The sequence below is a fragment of the Crotalus tigris genome, unplaced genomic scaffold (genome assembly GCF_016545835.1).
Source record: "Crotalus tigris isolate CLP2741 ecotype Arizona unplaced genomic scaffold, ASM1654583v1 scf7180000020588.15403103151:6194809, whole genome shotgun sequence".
In the NCBI taxonomy this organism is placed as follows: Eukaryota; Metazoa; Chordata; class Lepidosauria; order Squamata; family Viperidae; genus Crotalus; species Crotalus tigris.
Genome location: NW_024098092.1, coordinates 2,387,751 through 2,409,999, shown reverse-complemented (window position 1 = coordinate 2,409,999; position 22,249 = coordinate 2,387,751). Strand labels below are relative to the sequence as shown.

At 46.2% G+C, this 22,249-nt stretch overlaps 1 protein-coding gene across 8 annotated transcripts in view; it reads right to left on the bottom strand.

Moving 5' to 3' along the window:
* SAMD11 (sterile alpha motif domain containing 11) overlaps positions 1 to 22,249 on the bottom strand; it is a 121,768-nt gene that overhangs the window by 19,504 nt on the left and 80,015 nt on the right. For all 8 annotated transcript variants that reach the window (XM_039367174.1, XM_039367175.1, XM_039367172.1 and 5 more), the window contains 4 exons: positions 18,432 to 18,556; positions 8,750 to 8,842; positions 3,614 to 3,784; positions 351 to 489 (listed from right to left, as the gene is read on the bottom strand). In XM_039367174.1, the coding sequence (XP_039223108.1) occupies positions 351 to 489; positions 3,614 to 3,784; positions 8,750 to 8,842; positions 18,432 to 18,556 (528 nt within the window). The remainder of the gene's footprint in view (positions 1 to 350; positions 490 to 3,613; positions 3,785 to 8,749; positions 8,843 to 18,431; positions 18,557 to 22,249) is intronic.

Below are 22,249 nucleotides of genomic sequence, written 5' to 3'. Positions count from 1 at the left end.
ACGACCGCCATCCCCAGGACTGGAAAACTTAATTGTTAAGCAATGTGGTCATTAAGCGAGGCCTCAATTTGACCGTGCCCTGATTTTTAACCCACATTTTTGAGGCGGTCGTTAAGCGAGACATTGCAAGGGGACGATTGGCGACCTTCCCTGCTGGCTTCCCCACCGAGGAAGGGTCACCTTGTGGTGTCTCGCTTAACGATGCCATTAAAAAAATGTGGGTTAAAATGGCGACTGTGACCATAAGTGTGAGGACCGACTGTAAATCGCTTTTCTCAGCTCTGTCGTAAGTCTGAAGAGTCGCTAAACAGTCGTAAGGCGAGGACTACCTGTACGAAGGTAGGAGATACCTCTCAGTGAAGTGTGAATCCCGGTGCTGGGGAAGTCCTTGTTTTCTGCGCTGGCTGGACGAGTTGCTGGCAGAGGGAAGGTGAGGCTCTATGCTGCTGGGGTTTCGCGAGGCGACTTCTTGACGCGCCCGGAGGATATCTGTGCCGAGAGGAATCCAATGAAATCGAGATTAGACTCGCCGGCGAATTCAGCTTGTCCTTTGGTGTGTGTGGGTCAAGAGGGCCTCTGAGCATGTGCCAAGTTCCATTCGCGACCCAAGGCTCCCGCATGAGAGGGCACGTTTGGGCTTCGAGAAAAAAATTCAGCTGATCTCTGGGATGTGAGCTAGCCAAAGTTAACTCTGGTCTTCTGAATCTACAGAACGTTTTCTGTGCTTTTGGTTGATGCCAGCTTACAATATATATATATATATATATATATATATATATATATATATATATATATATATATATATATATATATATATATATATATATATTTACAAGGAGAGGAATGCAGAATTACGGTCACCGGGGGGGGGTGAGTGGGGCAGGAGAAGGAAGTGGGCGCCACAGTTTAAGCCACAAATAAATAAACAGAGCAAAGGAATCCTAAATAATTAAAGACGAGTTGGTGCCACGCGTGGCGTCTGCGTATCATTGAGAGCTTTGCCTGGCAGAAACACCATTTTTAATTGAGCCTCTGAGCACCCAGAGTGAATTAAAACATCTTCCAGGCGACAGAGCAAAAAAAAAAAAAAAAAACTTTACAAGGCTCAGAAGCAGCCGTCCTGAATTTACAATCCCGCCCCAAAATGCCCAGTGTTAAAAGAGTTTATGGGCTGTAAAGAGTGTTCTTCAAACTTGGCCACTTTGAATAGAATAACAACAGAATAACAAGGTTGGAAGGGACCTTGAAGGTCTTCTAGTCCAACCCCAAGACCCCATACCATTTCAGACAAGTGGCTGTCCCATCTCTTCTTGAAAACCTCCAGTGATGGAGCACCCACAACTTCTTGAGGCAAGCTGTTCCACTGGTTAATTGTACTAACCATCAGGAAATTTCTCCTTAATTCCAGGTTGCTTCTCCCCTTGATTAGTTTCCATCTGTGGCTTCTTGTTCTGCCTTCAGGGACTTTGAAGAAGAGATGGACACCCCCCCCCTCTTCTTTCTGTCAGCCCCTCAAATACTGGAATGCTGCTATCCTGTCACCCTTAGTTCTCCTTTTTTATTAAACTAGACCAGGGATAGGCAACCTTGGCTCTTTTATGACTCATGGACTTCAACCTCCCAGAATTCCTCAGCCAGCATGGGGAACTATGGCCCCCTCATGACTCCTGGACTTCAACTCTCAGAATTCCTCAGCCAGCATGGGGGAACTATTGTCCCCTCATGACTCGTGGACTTCAACTCTCAGAATTCCTCAGCCAGCATGGGGAACTATTGTCCCCTCATGACTCCTGGACTTCAACTCCCAGAATTCCTCAGCCAGCATGGGGAACTATGGCCCCCTCATGACTCCTGGACTTCAACTCTCAGAATTCCTCAGCCAGCATGGGGGAACTATTGTCCCCTCATGACTCCTGGACTTCAACTCCCAGAATTCCTCAGCCAGCATGGGGAACTATGGCCCCCTCATGACTCCTGGACTTCAACTCCCAGAATTCCTCAGCCAGCATGGGGGAACTATTGTCCCCTCATGACTTGTGGACTTCAACTCCCAGAATTCCTCAGCCAGCATGGGGGAACTATTGTCCCCTCATGACTCGTGGACTTCAACTCCCAGAATTCCTCAGCCAGCATGGGGAACTATGGCCCCCTCATGACTCGTGGACTTGAAGGGATTTTATTGTGCTTATGATTTTAGTATGTTTAAGTTTGACATTAGCATTTATTTTATATATAGTAACCATTTTATATTGATACATATATTGTTATCATGTAATCATTGTTTTGTTATTTTGTAATCATTATTTTGTAGTTAATTGCTTGATCAGATGCTTTATATATATATTGGAAAAGTAAGGGTTTCATGCTTTAGATATAGGTGATTGCTTATATGAAAAGAGCACAGTAAGGGGAGGGGGAAAATGGAGTTACAGATGAAGCCTGGGTTGCTGTGTATGAGTCATCATCTAAGAATTGTTTTTTTGTGCCATCTTATGCCTGGTACCAAGACCTGATCTCTTTGTTCTGAAAAGGTATAAAAGGTGGAAGACTTCTTTTCTGGTTGTTGCCTTCATCTCTCTGCCAGCCACGAAGACAGATGGGGTCACCCAACTCTGTTTTGATCAAAATAAAAGTTGTTTGCTTGCTGAAACCTCGGCTCAGGAGTTTCTTTGGCTCTTTTAAATTCCTGAGTAATGCTGGGGCAATTGTGAGGTTAAGTGGAAAACCTTACAGACTTCAGCTCCCAGAATTCCTCAGCCAGCATGGGGAACTACGGCCCCCTCATGACTCGTGGACTTCAACTCCCAGAATTCCTCAGCCAGCATGGGGAACTATGGCCCCTTCATGACTCGTGGACTTCAACTCCCAGAATTCCTCAGCCAGCATGGGGAACTATGGCCCCTTCATGACTCGTGGACTTCAACTCCCAGAATTCCTCAGCCAGCATGGGAAACTATGGCCCCCTCATGACTCGTGGACTTCAACTCCCAGAATTCCTCAGCCAGCATGGGGAACTATGGTCCCCTCGTGACTCGTGGACTTCAACTCCCAGAATTCCTCAGCCAGCATGGGGAACTATGGCCCCCTCATGACTCGTGGACTTCAACTCCCAGAATTCCTCAGCCAGCATGGGGAACTATGGTCCCCTCGTGACTCGTGGACTTCAACTCCCAGAATTCCTCAGCCAGCATGGGGAACTATGGTCCCCTCATGACTCGTGGACTTCAACTCCCAGAATTCCTCAGCCAGCATGGGGAACTATGGCCCCCTCATGACTTGTGGACTTCAGCTCCCAGAATTCCTCAGCCAGCATGGGGAACTATGGCCCCCTCATGACTTGTGGACTTCAGCTCCCAGAATTCCTCAGCCAGCCATGCTGAGGGGAAAGGGAGAGGTTTCCAAGCTGAGCCATGCTGGCTCAGGAATGCTGGGAGTTGAAGTCCATGAGTCATAAAAGAGCCAAGGTTGCCTACCCCTGGCCTAGACCTTTCTTGCAACTGTTTTTTTTATCTTTTAGCCTCCATCCCCCTAATCATCCTTGTTGCTCTTCTCTGCACCCTTTCCAGAGTCTCCAGATGTGTGGACTTCAATTCCCAGAATTCCCCATCCTCACCACTGTGACTCGGGACGGATATCCCGCCAGCCAACTGGTAGAGACGCTGCTGCTGCTGCTGCTGCTCCTCAAAAGTGCTGTGTTCGTTGAGGGCGGACATCAAGCGCCGGTAATCTTCCTCGGGAGTCATCTGGGTCACCGGGCCCTCCAACAGGGGTGTGTGTGAGTTTTCTGTGGGGCAGAAAGGCCCAAAACGGAAGGCTGAGTAGTGAGAAAGAAGTGGACCTTGCAAATCTAACACAGTTTCCCACGCTGCCACGTTAAGTTTCCAGTCCTCATGATTCTGAATATAGAAGTTGAAAATGATTTGGCAGCCAACTAGTCCTCATTTTAAGGAGTGTCAAATCCCCTACCAACTTGAGTCTAGCCTATTTTAGCTTGCAAAGCAGCAACAGGGCAGCTGAATTTAACTATTTTTGCATATTTCTTTCTAGGAAGGACTTTTCGTCCAGGGTTCTGCGCCTTCTTTCCACTCTCCCTAAAACAGTTGCTAAACAGAGAATTAAGCAAGAGCGGCACATCAAAAGCAGAGCCGGTTTAAATGTCTTTTTGCTTTTAGGCTGCAAGCAAAGACTAAAGTTGTTCACGGGCGTTGGAAGATGCTAGCTGGAGGAAGCCTCGCTGGTTTTTCTCTCTTTCCTTGTTTTTAATTCACGCTACTTATACATCACTTTTGTATGAAATGTTTAACTACCGTTTGGTATCAGAGAAAGCCACAACTTGGTGGAAAAATGCAGGTTGCAGAAGGAGAGATGAATTCATTTATAGCCACAAATTATCATTGTCAAGCATTTGAAGGCGGTTTTGAAGCACAGCCTTAGTGCTTCCTATCTCTCGACTTACAACCAGAATCGGGACTAGATTTTCCGTTGCTATGCAAGGCAGGACCGAGCTGAGTGTTAATCTGATTTCTAAAAGCCAAGAAAATCCTTGTTTGTCGATGGATGAGAGACCACAAGGAGACTCGGCGTGAAAGGATGGGAAGAAAGAAGACCCACCACGAAAAAATGAAGAGATATACACCTTGATTTTTAAGTGGAACTGCTCTCTTAAAATTCCAAAAGTTGTTTGTATAAATTTATTTTATGCTTTATCTGAAGTATTTTTTATGATGTAATGGAAAACTGAAAATAAAATAAAAAATAAAAAAAATGCAAAAAACACAAAAAAAACAAAACTCAAACTTTTCTTGCATTGCCCAAAAAATGGAATTTTCCCCTTTTCTAGCCCACCTGCTCTCCGGCTTGGAGACCCCCTTCATTGGGGAGGAGAGAAGCAGAGAAGAGACGCCGCTCAGCTCTTGCAACCCACCCCTCACCCCAGGGAAGGAAGCAGCCTTGTCTAGACTTTTTGAACTCACCCCCCCAGGCTTCCTGCTGCCAATACCCCCTGCCATTGACTGACATGCCCGCCCACGTTCAGCGGGGCTGACGGCCTTCCCAGGAGAGAACTCCACCAGATTGCAGCAACTGTCTGTCATCCCCTTCCTGACACGGGTGTGCATGCAAGTGTGCAGGAGAGGAAGGAAAAAAAACCCTCCATTTCAAGAGCACAATCATTTAGATCCTGTTCCTCTCCCCTAATAAGCTAGAAATGAGAGAGAGAGAGAGAAAGAGAAAGAGAGAGAGAGAGAGAAAGAGAGGGAGACAGAGAAAGAAAAAGAGACAGAGACAGAAAGAGAAAAAGAGAAAGAAAGAAAGAAAGAAAGAAAGAAAGAAAGAAAGAAAGAAAGAAAGAAAGAAAGTGAGAAAAAGCGACAGAAAGGGAAAGAGAGAAAAAGACATAAACAGAGAGAAAATGAGAGAGACAGAGAGAGAGAGGAAAAAAGAAAGACAGAAAGAGAAAGAGAAAGGGAAAGAAAAAGAGAAAGAAAGAGACAGACAGAGACAGAGAAAACGAGAGACAGAAAGAGACAGAAAGAAAGACAGAGAGAAAGAAAAAGAGAGACAGAGACAGAGAAAAAGAAAGAGTGAGAAAAAGAGAGAGAGAGACAGAGAGAAAGGGGAAGAGAAAGAGACATAAACAGAAAGAGGAAATGAGAGAGGGGAAAAAAGAGAGAGAGACAAAGAGAGAAAAAGAGAAAGAGAAAGATAGAAAGGGAAAGAAAAAGAGAAAGAGACAGAGACATAAAGAAAATGAGAAAGACAGAAAGAGAGAGAGAGACAGAGAGAAAGAAAGACAGAGAAAGAAAAAGAGGGGGGCTACAAAGCTGCAACCATCGTAAAGGTGAGTCAGTTGTCAAGCACCTGAATGTAAATCGTGGGACCATGGGGATACTACAATCGGTCGCTAAGTGTGAAAAACGGTCCTAAGTCACTTTTTTCAGCGCCGTTGTAAATTCGAACGGTCCCTTAAACAAAATCAAGGACCTGCTTTTTTAGGGACCCCAAATTCAATCAGGCTGACTCATATCGATCCGAATGCGCAAAACAAATGGGATTGATTTCCTCACAATTGATTCGAGAGCGGAATCCGGCTGAATTCACCTACTTCCAGCAAAAATGTTCGATTTTTAAAATTAAAAAAAAAAAACGAGATTGAGTGCAATAAGGATGCTACTGCAGATGGAAAGGAAGGATTAAAATTAGAAAAAAAAATCTTTATAGGCCACTATTTAGGGAACACAGATAAGGCTGAGTCCAGCCACAGTTCCTGAAGGAGATGGGATGTAGAGCTTCTCTGTTCCAAGGCAGTGTATCCCAGTATTATTAGATGCACGCAGGAAAATATTTAGGGCTTCAGAAACACCAGCCAGCCCCCAAATTTGAGCATTTCACCCCATTTGCTTCTCCGTTTCCTCCGCGGAAGTAGCAATGATCAGGCCTGTGGGCGGAGCCTTTGTAGATTATTCTGTGACATCACAGCAGCTCGGCCAATGGCTGAATAGAGAAGATAAACTGGCAAGCAAGAAGTCAAATGGCTGCATTCGGACAATGCATTACGCTTCGATAATCTGGGTTAATTGGTGGCTAAGAGCTTGGAGAACAAAATACTGTGCAAAGCCAGAAAATGTGTTATTTTAGTAGCCAGGTTCAGCATACTAGATGAAAAGGGGTTCAGACCCCCAAAAGGGAGTCATCTGAACTAGGGGAGAACACCCCAAATCTTTTTTTTTTTTTTCTGCTTAAACTGCAAAGCCAGCTAAGGTAAGGCGACGTGAGTTACCCAGGTTGCGTCGCCTTTGTTTTTAATCCCGGTGTTAATTTATCGTTCTGTGTGTTTTATTTGCGAAGCCTCGCTCCCCAAAAAGTCGGGAGGCGTAAACATTTAATCAACCAATCGATAAAAAATAAAATAATTAAGCTGGCGGGGGACGAGGGGGACAGGCAAGGTGATTGATCACAACTACAATTGGGAAGTTGAGGAAGGAGGGGGGGGATGAACGGCTTTCGTTGTGTGTGTGTGTGTGTGTGTGTGTGTGGAAACGCCGTGGCATTGATCCCAAAGCGATAGATGGCCGGGTTTCATGGAAGCCTGATTAAAGCTCAGCTTCTCCGCAAGATAGATTAAACCGCTATCACCTTGATTAATTTTTCAGAGGATGCAGCCGGAGCCTGGAGAGTGTGTGTGTGTGTGTGTGTGTGTGTGTGTGTGTGTGTGCGCACGGGAAGGAGGGGGAGTGGGAAAAAAAAAGGAGAATTAGGAAAGAAAATATCCAAGAATTGCCATCTGGAAAAAGAAAAAAAAAAAAGCAGCAAATCAAAATTGTAGAAACAGCTTTCGAAAGAGCTTAAGTCCTCCTTGGATAAACCAGCATTATCAGCACGCTGGGAGGGACCCCTAACAGCTGCCTAATTACAAGTGGAAAGAAAAGGGGGGGGGGTTTTCAGGCCCCTACTCATTTGGAGAAGCCCGTTAAAGTGTGTGTGTGGGGGTGTCTTTAATCTCCTTTGGGGAGCTATTCAAAGTACTGGGGATGGCTTTGCAAACCGTTTAAATTGCATTTAAAGTGTAGAAACGAAGCGAAAACGCTGATTTAGGTCATTCTGGAATTTCCGATACAATTTTATCAATAAGGGCTACGTGGCTAGGCTAGTTTCCCCCCCCCCCTAATTTAGGGAGATTATAAGAAACAGATCTTGCTAGCTTTCCAAGTCGATCCTTCGGCGTTTTTCTCGGTGTGTCTCTAGCAATCAAAGCGGAATTGCAGCTTGACTCGCTGACGAGAGCGTTCTGCGTGCGCGCAAGGCTCAAACTTCCCTCCCGGGATCTGCCCCATAAAATGGAAGGTGGAGGCAATGGAGGGACAGGAAGCTTTGCTTGCGGTAGCCAAGGCCCCCAAGAGCTCCGTGGCACCTGGAAGTCCACACACACATTGGCAGTTACAAGTTGCCGCCCTGTGACCCAACTTGAATCTCCAACCGTTTTTATGACACTTGCAAAGCAAACCACGTGGCCGTTTAATGACCCACACAGTCGCCAAATGAATCCGGCATGCCCAGTGGATGTTTCTCTGCTATAAATTTGAACCCATTGCCAAACATTCGAAATGTGGCTAGGCAGGGGGAAGGTAATGATTCACGACGGTGGGAAGCGCTACACGGTCTTTCTGAGGCTGTCCTAACTTGGAACGGTCATTAAGCGAGGACTACCTGTAACTTTGCGGACTGGGGTGGAGGGCCTAAGAGGCGGGAAAGGGAGGAGAAAACAAGCAGAAGGGTTCAGGCACAATGTTTTAGCAAACATGAACGAGGACTTGTTTGAACAATACTCCCAAAATTTGTTAACTGATTAATAACTTTGGATAAAGGGTGGAAATTAGGCCAAATGGAGACCCGGCGTCTCAACTGCTCTGGGTGGACCCGATTAAAATTCAGAATAATTTTGAAAATAAATCTATAAACGAGGTTCTCAAAGACAGAAGGGGGAAGTGAAGAGATGAGAGGGGGATGCGGTCTGGGGGGAAATGGGTGAGCAATGTCGGAATTTGTGTGTTGTATTTTAACTTCTTATGTATCTGAATTTTTTTTCTTATGATTGTAATGAAAATAAAATAATAAAAATTGAAAAAAAAAAAAAGACAGGAGCCCCGAAACCCTTCCTTCCTTCAAAAAAACAAAACAAAACAAAAAAAAAAACAGCAGACACAACTCCACCCATCCCAGCAGAAATCGCAAGAGGTTTTTCTGTTCTCACCTTTGGGAGATTCGCTTCGAGATTTCTTGCTCTCCAAAAGACAGTCGCCGTTGCTGCTGGACACACAGACTTTCCTTTTGCCTAGAACGTCATCTAGAAAGAGGATGGAAGGGAAAGAGGAAGAGGAGAGAGAGAGAGAGAAGAGAGGAAAAGAGAAGGAAGGGGAGCAAAGGAAAGGGAAGGAAGCAAGGAAAAAGAAAGGAGGGAGGGAAGGGAAAAGAGAGGGGAGGGAGGAAGGAAGGGTGTGAGAGAGGGAAGGGAAAGGAAGGTGAAGGGAAAGGAAGAGGAGAGGAGAAGAGAAGAGAATTGAAGAGAAGAGAAGAGAAGAGAAGAGAAAAAAAAATCAGCTGGAAATTCACAATTATGCACATGGTCCCCCACCGCCTCCCCCCTTCACAATCTGTGAGCCTTTTCAGGCTTGTAAACACACACACACACACACACAGACCACAATCCAGCTGAGGAAAGCTGGGGGGGGGAGTCTTGTTGCTGTGAGCCTTCGCCTCCGTTTCTCCAGCCCTGCACCAGCCACCCTCCCGTGCGCTGCTGATCGATGCCAGGGGCTCCCAGCCATAAATTTGCAAAATCTACTTTATTTCCTTACTTAACTGCATCATTTGATCAGCTCCCCTGCGTTTCCCAGAGGCTTCCTGTGCCCTGATGTGAAACAGCCAGGGGTCTGGGGGGGTGTGTGTGGAAGCCTGGAATGGGGGGGGAGGGGGGATAAGGGGAGCAGAAACCTCCTCTCCCACTCTAACGGTGTTCAACCCCCCCCCTTTTGTGTGCGTGGGGGGGGTCTCAAACCCCTTCATATCTACACATTGCCCTGTCCTGCCAGCCAGTGCAAAATATATATAATACTCAATTACACAACCACAGCAACCTCTCGCTCCCTCCCCACCTCCCCCACCCCCTTCCCCTTCTTCTCCCACGCACATAAAAAAAAAAATCAATATTCTTCCATAATAATGCCGGAGTGGGGTGGGAATTGAAAGCACGTCGAATAAGAACAGGCGGAAAGAGTGCCGTCCTTGTAGGCATCTAAGCCTCTTCTCATCCAGAGACTCTTCCTTCCCCCCCCTCTTCCCTCCCCCAGCAAAAGCTCCTGCAAAAAAAGCAGTAGGCGTGCAAACTTGGGGCCCTCTCGATCCTGCCAAGGTTCTAGTCCTCAAGGTTCCCGTAATGAGAGACACCCGTGGGATAAACGAGCTTGTGGCTTGTTTTTAAGAGCCGCGTTAGACGCTGGAGACATTTCCTTGCCTCGCCAACACAACTGTGCAAGGAAACTGTGTGCAACGAGAGAGAGAATTTTTTAAAAGATGCAAATCAGGTTATTTTAATTTTTTTTTTCCTTCTTCCCCCATCTGCCTCGTTTAATCAGCGTGCAAAGTTAGAGGTTATGGAATTTAAGTGAGCCTGGCGTGGGCTTTATTTATTTCAATTCGGCGTAGATTTCAGAATGGGGATTTTAAATAGAAAACCGCCGCCTGGTTTGTCTAGCTTCGGTGGCGCCCTCGGTGTTTCAATTTGGGGGGGGGGCTTTGGCCCCAAAGACAACGGCACCCAGAACGGAGGGGAAAGAGCCCCTTGCCCTGGCTGCCGAGGAGGATGGGCGCTGTAGTCCGAGGCATTGAAAGATCGGAGGCCGTCAATGAAAGAAGCAGTGGGATTTGGCCCTTTATTTCTGGCTGCTAGTCAAAAACGCCTACTGGGTGCAGTGGATCCATTTAACAAGGTGGTCTTCATTTCACCCCCACTGCAAAAAAAAAAAAAAAAAGGATTTAAAAGCAGGCACGCTCAAGGATTGGACGCTTGGAAGAGTTTTCCTCAAATGAAATGAATTATCGACGAAACTATTCAAAAATGAATTTAAAGCGACCCACCATTGCAGCTTAGCACCTCAGCCCTTCCAGGTCCCAAAAATACGTGGAAGTTTCCTTTCTAATTCTTAGATTCATCCTTTTTTAAAAAATAAATAAAATAAAAAAATACATCCTTCTCTTTTTTTCCCCCCTAACCTTGTCTAACAAATGCTTAAGGCTTAGAATCCTTCAACTCTACCAGGGGTGGGGAACTACCATGTTTTCCCCCAAATAAGACCCAACTGGAAAATAAGGAGAAATTTCCCAATGAGAACAATTAAACCAGTGGAACAGCCTGCCTCCAGAAGCGGTGAATGCTCCAACACTGGAGGTTTTTAAGAAGAGACTGGACAGCCATTTGTCTGAAATGCTATAGGGTTTCCTGCCTGAGTAGGGGGTTGGACTAGATGACCTCCAAGGTCATCTATTCTATTCTATTCTATTCTATTCTATTCTATTCTATTCTTTATTTTCTATTCTATTCTATTCTATTCTATTCTGTTCTGTTCTATTCTATTCTGTTCTGTTCTATTCTATTTTATTCTATTATTTATTTTCTATTCTATTATTTATTTTCTATTCTATTCTATTCTATTCTATTCTATTCTATTCTATTCTATTCTATTCTATTCTATTCTATTCTATTCTATTCTATTCTATTCTATTCTTGTTGGCCCTAGCATGATTTTTCAGGATGCTCATAATATAAGCCCCACTCCAAAAACAAGCCCCACTTAAGATCGTCAGCCAGACGGACGCATTCAGTACCATATTTCTCCCAAAATAACTGGAAAATAAACTGTCGTGTGTCTTTTGGAACAAAAATTCATATAAGACCCGGTCTTATTTTTGGGGAAATACAGTATGGCCTTTTTATGACAGGTGGACTTCAATTCCCAGAATTCCTCAGCCAGCATGCTGGCTGAGGAATTCTGGGAGTTGAAGTCCACAAGTCATCAAGGGGCCGTCGTTCCCCCACCCCTGAACTACACCGTTCATAAAATCTGGCAAATCTCTACGGAAAGGAACCACGTTGGCTCCCCACGCAGCCCGCACGGTGCCAGCTCTCCAGACGTTCCCCCATCTTCGCCCTCTTCATCCCCTCTGCGGGTCAGAGTGTGAATCCTACGCCAGGCAGGGCCGGGACAAAGCCATCACGTCATGGTCCCGCACCTTGCCGCCAAGAGACGGCAGCTTTGCCCGCCGATGCCCAGGAGTGGCACCCTCGGTGCCCCTTCAATCAGGGGGCTGCACCCCACCCCACCCCAGTCCGTGTCGGCCTTTGACAGCCAGACTTAATTCCTCTATTTTATCCCCTTAATCTGTCATCTTTAACAGGCAGGGGAAGTGCCAAGTGGCGTGCTGGTAGCCCCAGTCCCGATCAATCTCCACATTACGGCTGACAGAATGGTGCTAATAACTTATTGATCGCCTGTTCGTCAAGCCCTGCCGGGGCCGGAGAGGCTGCCATTGATTGGCTGAGGGGAGGGGGGGAGGGAGAGAGCCGCTCAGCTCCGCGGGGAGAGGAAAGGATTCGAACAGTGTCCTTCCCCGGGAGCGACGGGGAGAGGGGAGGGGGGCGCATCGGGGAAGAAAACGCAGGACAAATGACTGTGGAGGGAGGGCGAAGACGGGAAGGACAGAGAGAGGGGAAGAAAGCATAAGTGCAATGAACGCGTGGGAAAAGCAGGTCTTTGAGGAGGAGATGGAAAAGTCACCACAAGGTGACCTTCTCCTTCCTTTTTTTGAGGATGGGGAGGAGAAAAATCTTGCAATTGTTTCTCCCCCACCCTTAGGGATTTGTGTTGAAATGGTCTCCCGACTGAGATCCATGGGGATCTCTAACCTTTTTAGCTTTCTCGAAGGATGCGGAAGATCTGGCTGTTCCCCGCCAAGCACTGAGCTACAACTGGGGGTTAAGCTGGGAGGCTGTTTGGTCTGGGGGCCTGAGTGGGTGGGAAGGGCCAACGGTGTTTTTATCTCTCCTTTGATTGACAGCTGCAAGCTGTCTAGAATCGAGGAATTTGATGGATGGTCATATAAGGCCTGTAAATGGCTGGGTAAACAGATACAGGAAGAGAGGGAGGGAGGGACGAACAGGCGGATCGATGGAGGGACAGATAGAACCGGCGGAGGGAGGGAGGGATGGAGAGAGGGAGGGAGGGACGAACAGGTGGATGGAGGGACAGATAGAATGGATGGAGGGAGGGAGGGATGGAGAGAGGGAGGGACAAACGGGTGGATGGAGGGAGGGACAGATAGAATGGGCGGAGGGATGGATGGATGGGTGGATGGATGGAGAGAGGAAGGGATGAACAGGCAGATGGATGGACAGATGGACCAACGGGTGGAGAGAGGGACGGATGGAGGGACAGACGGACGAACGGATGGAGGGATGGACAGAAGGATGGACAGACAGAGGGAGGGAGGGAGAAATGGACAAAGAGAGGGAGGGAGGGACGAACGGGTGGACAAAGGGAGGGAGGGAAATCCTGGCCTGCCATTGTGGTTGTAAGTAGAGGACGACCCGTAACTTGGGGGGGGGAGGAGAAAATATCTTATTTTTTCCCCCAAAAAAACCTATTTAACTAAATTATCCCGAGTCTCCTTCTGCTCTTAAAATAACTTCTGCTGGTTCAGAAAACTTTTTTTTTTTTTTAAATCAAAATCAAAAGGGCTTTCAGTCCCACTTCTTGGGGGTCTTCTCTGCCTTGATGGGTCACCCGAGAAAGGGGGAAAACGTGAAATAAAAGAAGCACTCTGGAAACAGGAGAGGGAAACAGAAGAACATGGTGGGGCGAAGGGAGGCAGGGTTGCCCAGCGGTCGCCATACCCCGCTCTTAATTAGTTGGGCATTTTCTGACCCCCAATACAGGACTTTCAATTAGTTCCCCAATGAGAGGATGGGACCGAGACGCGGCCCCGGCAGGCCCAATTATCGGGGAACCAGCAGGGACCCCCAGTTCATTTATAAGCTGCAGCTGCATCACACGATTTAACTCCTGCACCCCGGCTCCCCTCAAGTTGCCTCTTTGCAAAGCCCCACAAACACACATGCCCTCCCCCCCCAAAAAATGGGGAATGGAACTGAAAAGGGAAAGGGGGGGGGAGGGAAATCTGCGAGGTTTGAGTACCCCTCAATCCGTCCTCCTTTAATCCTCCAGGCAGAGCAGAATCTAAATCAGCAACCCAAAGGAAGATCTGGCACTCCAAACACACAAATCTATAACGCATCGATCCCTTTACATTTGCACAAGGCCTAGAACAGGGGAAGGCAATATTTGGGCTGACGCAGGCGGTGCACGTTCCGGCCTTTTTAAAAAAAAAAAAAAAAAAATTAAATAAATTAAATAAAAAGGAAGGATTTAGCTTCCAAAGGCCAATGTGAGCAGATGTCCATCAAGAGAGGGCAAAATATACCCTGGGGGGCTTTTGGACGGCTGTACAAAATGAAGCAGAAGAGTTAAGACTCAGGGGAACTTGGCCTAACTAATATGCTTTTTTAATATATATCAGTGGTTCTCAACCTTTTTAATGCCGCGACCCCCCAACCGGTCGTAAGTCGAGGACTACTCAACTGGTCGTACGTCGAGGACTACTCAACTGGTGCAGCACCATTTGCAGAAGGGGACTTTTGGCGGGCTCAGCAGGGCAGAGACAGCCTGGACAATTCCTGTTGGCTTTTGAAAGCCAATAGAATTAGACTCTATTCAAGAGAGTCTATTCTATTGGCTTTCAAAAGCCAATAGAATAAAAGGGAGCAGCACAGCTAAGGAAAAGGGGGAAAAAATGGTGGACTGCGTTGTTTGGTGACCCCCGTGAAATGGTCATTCAACCCCAAATGGGGTCCCGACCCACAGGTTGAGAACCACAGATAGATAGATAGATAGATAGATAGATAGATAGATAGATAGATAGATAGATAGATAGATAGATAGATAGATAGATAGATAGATATACACACCTATCTATCTATCTATCTATCTATCTATCTATCTATCTATCTATCTATCTATCTATCTATCTATCTATCTATCTATCTATCTATCTCCGGGGTTTGGGTTTGAAATCTCAGTGGTGGAAGGCTCTTGAGAATTGCAGAGAGGAAATAAAAGATGCATCTTTAAAAAATGAGCCAACTTAGAACATAAGAGTGACAAGGTTGGAAGGGACCTTGGAGGTCCTCTAGTCTGACCCCCTGGTCCAAAGCAGGAAAACCTATACAGGAAGCCCTCGACTTACAACAGTTCAAAATTACACAGGCACTGAAAAAAGTGACTTATGGCCATTTTTCACGCTTACGACCGTTTGCAGCATCCCCAGGGCCACGTGATCAAAATTCACACTTAGCAACCGACTCATATTTATGACGATTGCAATGTTTCTGAGGTCATGTGATCCCCTTTTTTTGACCTTCTGACATGCAAAGTCAATGGGGAAGCCGGATTCACCTAACAACTGTGTTACCAACTCCCCAACTGAGTAACTGTGGCGAGAAAGGTAGTAAAATGGGGCACTTAACTGTCTCGTTTAACGACATAAATTTTCGGATCAACGGTGGTTGTAAGGGGAGGACTACCTGTAGCATTTGGACAAGTGGCTGTCCAATCTCTTCTTGAAAAGCTCGAATTGATTGGGCACCAACAACTTCCAGAAGGAAATTTGGACTTAAATGCGCCTATAAACATCCTCTTGAGGAAGCTAAAATCCAGAAAAGCACAATTTGACTGACGGAGATTCCTATTTTTATTATATCTAGCCAACCCCCATAATAAGAGATCACCCAAATTTATGGGTAAAAGTTTTTTTCAAGACAGCACTGAAAGAAGAGACAGACTGGGAGGGGGGGGGGATAATATTATGCTACCTGGAAATACTTTACAGGCCATAAATCACCCTTTCCCAGGTTGACGTAACTCTGAATGGTCATTAAAGGAGGACCTGTCACAAGTCGAGGACTAACTGTAAAGTTAGCAATTTTGTAGTGGATGGAACAGAAAGATCCACATTAGCAACTTTAGAAGGGGTGCTCAATTAGGAGGTTTTCTTCCCTGTACCCCCAAGTCACTGCCAGTAGCTTGCTTCTCGAGTGAATTTACCTAACCGGATAGAAAAAATGGGATTTGTTGACCCAGACGCGCGAAAGCCTCTCAGGTGCCACCCTGGCATTCATCCCTTTGTGTGTTGCTCTCAATTAAGATTAGCCACAGCCTTATCCCTGCCTGCCAAGACTATTTCTTTACATCCCGTCATCTTACAGGGAATTTTTATGACGAGAAGCCACAGAGGCAGTCAGGTTAAGAAAAAAATAAAGCCCGTTCTACTTGGTGCACCTAGAACGGCATGGAAAGAAAATCCCGCAATTAAGAGGGAATTAAATCATAAAAATGTGAACTTTTTAAATTTTCAGACGGAATTCTTCTATTACATCTCTCCAGATTCTGGCTGCTATCATTACGCTTCCCTCCTCCTTCTCCTCTGCCTAGAGACCCATAATTCTGTTCCACCTGGCCATTTGAACAACTCTGCAAATTAGACCCAGAGGCTGGTAGGGTTTTTTTTGTTTGCTTGTTTGTTTGAGTTGGAGAAAGTCTCCCCTCATTTCCACATGCTTCTCTTTCATGCATTGCCAATTTCAGATCAATTATTGGACCGGGGTGGGGGGCTGCATGATGGATTCCTTTCTTTTACTCCGGAGTAGAGGTAGGAAGGCTTGAAGAAGCGAACCAACATCTGGATGTGTGTCAGTTCTGCTTGCGGAAGCAGAAGCCAGCCGGAGGAGCTAAAATATTGAATCGCTGGACTGGAAGGACAGAGTGGATAATTTAATTTAGCCTCCCCTCCTCTCCCCCGTGTGGATTTTTATGACTCCGTCAATGGCAGTGGCGGCTTTAACTCTACACATCCCTCCTCTCCAGAAATTGCGGTTTTTGAAATGAACAGTTCCGCAACCAAAAAGAGATGGTTGCCTACAAGAGGGCCTAAATTAGGCTGCGGGAATCCCACGAACCACCAGAGGGCAGCCGAGAGCTGGCGTTTCTTGCATATCTCTCTCTCTCTCCTGCCCTCTAATGGTGAAGCAGGTTTTCGCAACACTGGAGAAAAAATCCTTTCCTGTTGGATGAGGGGGTGGGGTGGTCTTAACCGCATGCTGCCTTACTCCATGATTAAGAGATGCCGGTAATACCTCCAGGTCGCTGGTGGGCCAGGCTGAGTGAGAAACAGCTAAATGTTGCATCAGAGATCTTAAGAACACCTCAATCATTGACAGCAGCTCCGAGAGAGCAAAATCGATGGAGCAATTAGATTTTATCAGCATCGTCTCTCTCTCTCTCTCTCTCTCTCTCTCTCTCTCTCTCTCTCTCTCTCTCTCTCCCATCCCTCCACCCCCTCCTCTTTTCTATGCCCTCAGGAGGCTGCCTTACAGTTGGGGAGGGGCTGCATTCTGGCCTCTCAGACTGTTTTCCATTTGCAGGCTGGTTTTTTTTGGGGTGGGGTGGGGTGGGGTTAAACGGTGCCAAAAGCCATTGGAGTCCTTGGCAAGCTGGATTGCTTGTGCAATTAGCAGGAGGACTGTGGCTAGAAGGCAGTTTTGGCTCGATTCCTGAAAAATAAGATGCGCCATTATCACTTGGGATGAGTGCTTCAGATGCTGATGCCCTCCCCCCCCCATCGCTAGGGTTTCCCCCTTTTTAAAGTGATGGGTCCCTTTTAGCTCCCCCCCTCCCCAAACTCAGAAGAATTTCAGGACGGGTGGAGGAGGAAGAGACAGGAAGTGGCAGGATCCTCAGTGTATTTGTTTAAAAAACAACAAGCAGGTGGGTAAAAAATTCAGAAGCAAATGGACAGGACAGACACTGCAAACTTCAAAGGGGGTCTCGCCACCTTCTGGATTAAACCTCTGCGGATCCTCAAAAAAACTAAAATAGTGGAGGACGTGCATCCAGATACATTTCAGGGTTTCGTAAAGTTTGCCACGGGCACCCCAGAAAGCAAAAACAGACTCTGATCCAGCCTTGAGCATTTGGCAGGATGTGGCTGGGTCAAAAATCTGTTTTATTTACACGATTTGGGGGGGGGGGGAATCCTTTGTAGATCAGGCCTGCCTTTCAAAGTTTCCAATTCCTTCTCACCCGCCCAAGCCAATCGCTCCCTCGTTCCTTCCTACCGGGAGCTGGGAAAAATATAAAACTCCAATGTTTGCAAAAAACAACAACTGGGGTAAACACATCCGAAACGGAGGATCAGTTTCTGGATGTTATCTCCGGGTCTCTGCCTGACCCCTAGGTTGTCCAGCTTCTGGCCTTGCCAGAGCTGAGAAGCGAAGGGTTGAAGGACACCTTCCCTTGTCTGCCCACCCCGTCCCCTTTCTCCAGTGGGGAGAAAAAGCACAACCTTTCCTTCGTTCGCTCCCCTCTAGTTCGCCCCCCTAATTCCCCGGCTAGACAAGCTGCACTTTGTTGAAGCTCTGGAAAGGTCAGAACACAGCAGAAGGTGCAAATGAGGGGAGGGGGAGGAAAGAGGGGAGGGGAGGGGGCCGGTGGAGCCGTCCGCACGATCCGCTTTTGATTAATGAAATTACATGTCCCCACTAAGCCCTCGTTCTGCACCGCTGGCTGCCAAACTCCCCCCCCCTCGTTCGGCAGATGCTCAAAACACACACACACACAACACAGGTGGCCGTACCCTGGAGCTGATTTCAACAGCCACATCCCCCTCCTGCCCTCACACACACAAACACACCATCACAAACACACAGAGAGAGGAGAGCAGAGCTACCTCTGTGTTCCTGTGTGTGTGCGCGCGCCCGCGCCACTTACCTGCTGCTCCCAAGCCGACCTCAAGGCTGCTTCTTTTGAACTCGCAGCGGTTCTGCGTCTCGGGCATGCCGAGCTGCCGGCTCTGGTGAAGGTTGGAGAGGAAAGAGGTGAGATCACTGTTTTGGCTGTGAAGAAGAGAGAGGAGAAAAAAAAGGGCTCACATCAGCATCTGAGGCTTCTCCAGGAGGGGTTTCCCCCCCCCCTTAACGTTGTTCTCCGCTGCACCCCTCCAGGATTAACTAAGCATTGTCATCTGCAAGTTTCCTTCCCCATCGTCCTTTCTTTGGCACAGCCTGTTTTTAATTTCATCGCACAAACCGAACTGTGCATTTAAAAAAAAAAACGAGCAGAGGATTTGCTTCTAGCTGCAGTGTGGATTGGAGACGGAGATATATATATATATTTGGCTTTCCGGCCAAGTTTTAGGAAATGGGAATTGTGCAAAAGGCTGTTTTCTTCCACCACTTTTGTCAAGGAAAATCCACTTGCTGCAAACGAGCGATTTGATGATTTAGAGAAGACAAGAGGAATGGTAGGCTGAGGATCTGGGGGAGGTGCTTCTGGAACGAGGGGCCCCCCTTCCAAAAGATTAAATCAATAACCCAATTCCCAGAGAGAAACAAACAGAAAAGGGAGGACAAAAAAGACACAGAGCTACTTTCCCCATCCAACTGCTTCCCATCCAACACTCCTATTTTTCCCACAGAACCCCCACCCCCACCCCCGACGTGCTGCTTGAGGATGATGGGAACCAAAATCTCAATTGTTTCACCCCTTTTGGATGCGAACGGAAGAATTCACAGGACCAAAACAAAAAAAACTGACTCATTTGGAGAGGTAGGGAAACATTGCTGCAGGCCTTACTTACTTATTTATTTATTAAAGTGATTTTGCCACCCAACTCTCAAAAGACTCTGGGCAGTTCACGAGTAAAATAAAAATATTTTTAAAGAGCCCTGCGTTTTTTTTTAACTCTCCGCAGAGGAAGTTTTTTTCAAAGAGCAAAGGTACTTGCAAAGCGCAGCCGTAGTTAATAATTTGTCCCTGGAATTTGCACAGGTCTTTTTTTTTTTTTTTTTTTTTGCATTTTCAAAAAACCTCGCACCAGATTCAATTGTTTGAAGGGAGCCAGCAATTTAAAAAAAAAAAATTAAAAAAAAATGAAGTGCTTGTACAAATATTCCAACATGCCCAAGAGGAGAAATTCACAGAGATGGTCAGAGCTTAGAAATCACATCACACTTCCCCGTGCTGTCAATCAAATGGCATTCCATGCTCCTGAATACACAACACTTATTAGGATGTGGATTCATCATTTCAGAATAAAGTAGCCTTTGCTAAAGACAATCTACAAACAAAAGACATCCCTTCCTGCAAACTTCCACGAGAAAGGACAACAAAAAAACAGGAAGGGGAGCCATTCCGAAGAGGCATGCTTAGGGTTCCACCTTTGCACCCCATCAGATAAATTTGCCAATCCTAGTGAGAGAGAGAAAATAAAAATCAAAGTTACAAAGCTTGCCAAAGCTGAACTGGAACTGGCCCAAATGCGTAGCCTGCTAAGTTTTCCAGAACCCCTTCGTCAGACAGAAGACGGGAAAGAGGATTTGTAAATTGCAAATTCTCTGCGCCCCAAGATCCAGCCCACAGCCGTCTTGATCACTTGATCAGAGTGAGATGAAGAAGGATAAGACTGTCTGGAACAGCAGCTTTTGGAAATACTTTACAAGACCTCCTTTGAACAGCACCCGCGGCGCACCCACATACACCCCTCCGACACAACACACCCACAAGCACACTGCGCCCTGACCGCAGTTTAAGAGAAAAGTCAAGTCTCCCGGAAAGCACCCCGCATAATCGGTCATCCGCTTGGATGTGAACGTGGCCATCTCAACACCCACCAAGCAAAATTTTACCCCCAAAGCCCAACGCACCTGAAGAAGCATCAGCGGATTCCCACAGATATAGTCCCCTCCTTAGTCTGTTTCCCTGTTCCCCACCTCACCACCCCTTTTTCAGAATCAAAGCCTAGATTGGAGGCTTATTACCTCCAGACTAATTCTCAGGTGAGCAGGCAGCTTGGTTTATGGATTGATCCTTCTCCCAGAAGGCCACTAATTCTAAAGCTTAGCGTAGCCTAGAAGCACCTTGGAAGTGGCATTAGGCAAAAAATGTCTGCAAAGGAGTTTACAGGATTAATTTGAGGCGATTATCGTTTTTCTGCTCATCGTGCCAATCAATAGCCCTGCATACTGGGGATGGAGGACAGCTAAAAACTGTCATCAACTTAACGGGCCAAGGAAGAGGGTGGGGATACGTCTTTGCGCATGTGCTAGCCAGTTTAACTCCCATCCTGGTTGAAAATGCTCATGTGCGTTAAAGAAGAAGGGGGGGGTCAAGATCTTCTCCAAAGCACCTGAAGGCAGGGCAAGAAGCCACGGATGGAAACTGATCAAGGAGAGAAACAACCTGGAACTAAGGAGAAACTTCCTGACAGTGAGGACAATTAACCAGCGGAACAGCTTGCCACCAGAGATTGTGGGTGCACAACTAGGACTATACCATTTTAGACAAATGGCTCAATAGAATAGAACAGAACAGAACAGAATAGAATAACAGAGTTTGTGATAAAATAACGGAATAACTGAGTTGGAAGGGACCTTGGAGGTTATCTAGTCCAACCCCCTGCTCGGGCAGGAAATCCTACACTATTTCAGACAAAGGGCTGTCCAGTCTTTTCTTAAAAACCTCCAGTGTTGGAGCATTCACTGCTTCTGGAGGCCGGTTGTTCCTTGACTTACGAACAATTGCTTACGGATTGGTTCAAGGAACAACGTCTCCTCCACCCACCCAAAGGATACTTATGATCTGTTTTCAAAGTTTCAACTTCTGCAAATTCCGCATTCCTCGCACTTATGGCTGTTTGCAGCATCCCGCAACCATGTGGACATGATTTTTGACTCCTTGCTCATTTTGACCCTGTGCCCAATTTTTTACAAGGTTTTCTTTTGTGAGATTTTTGACAAGTTTTCTTGAAAGATATGTCCGTGTGTGCATATTCCTGCGAGCTTGATGCTGTTTAGGCTACATCAAGACTCTTGTAAACCACCAGATGTTTGGGTTACAGTTTCCAGATGTATGTGGGTTTTTTTTTTTTTTTTTTTGGCTTGTAGGAATCTGGTTCCAAACTGCCCCAAAGCACTGAACCGATTAAATTCAGTGGAAGATTTTTTACCAGTTAAAATCACTGCTATTTTTTTTTATTATTTTGCACGTAAAAACTCAGAAGCGTAGAAAAACAAAATCTCCTGCACGTCACGCACACACAAAACCACTAAAAATAGAGCACATGTATGCTATAGGATGCGTGCAAAAAAAAAAAAAGGTAAAGCTTCAAAATTACAAATTACATGCAAAATCGCAGGTGCTTATTTCTTTGTATATCATTTAAATTTACGCGACTGTCTTCCTTGCTTAAAGCGTGGAGGCGCTGGAGGCTAACCAGCACAAGAACAAGGAAAGTACGTAGAGAATATAAACAATAAAAGACTACCTAGTCAAACAATAAGAATTCCTTGATCGTATCAATGGGATTAATTAATAAATATGAATCAATAGGCACAGGGCAAAAAAAAATCACTAAATGTTTGGCCCTAAAACGCCTAAATGGGTATATAACAACTGTGTGTGAACAACAGAGTGAGAACACAATTTTAAATCAGGTCTGGCAAACAGCTTCATCATTAATTAATTCATTCATTCATTAATTCACTCATTCAACAGATTGATAAAGCTCCCCATGTTATGCAGCATCACCC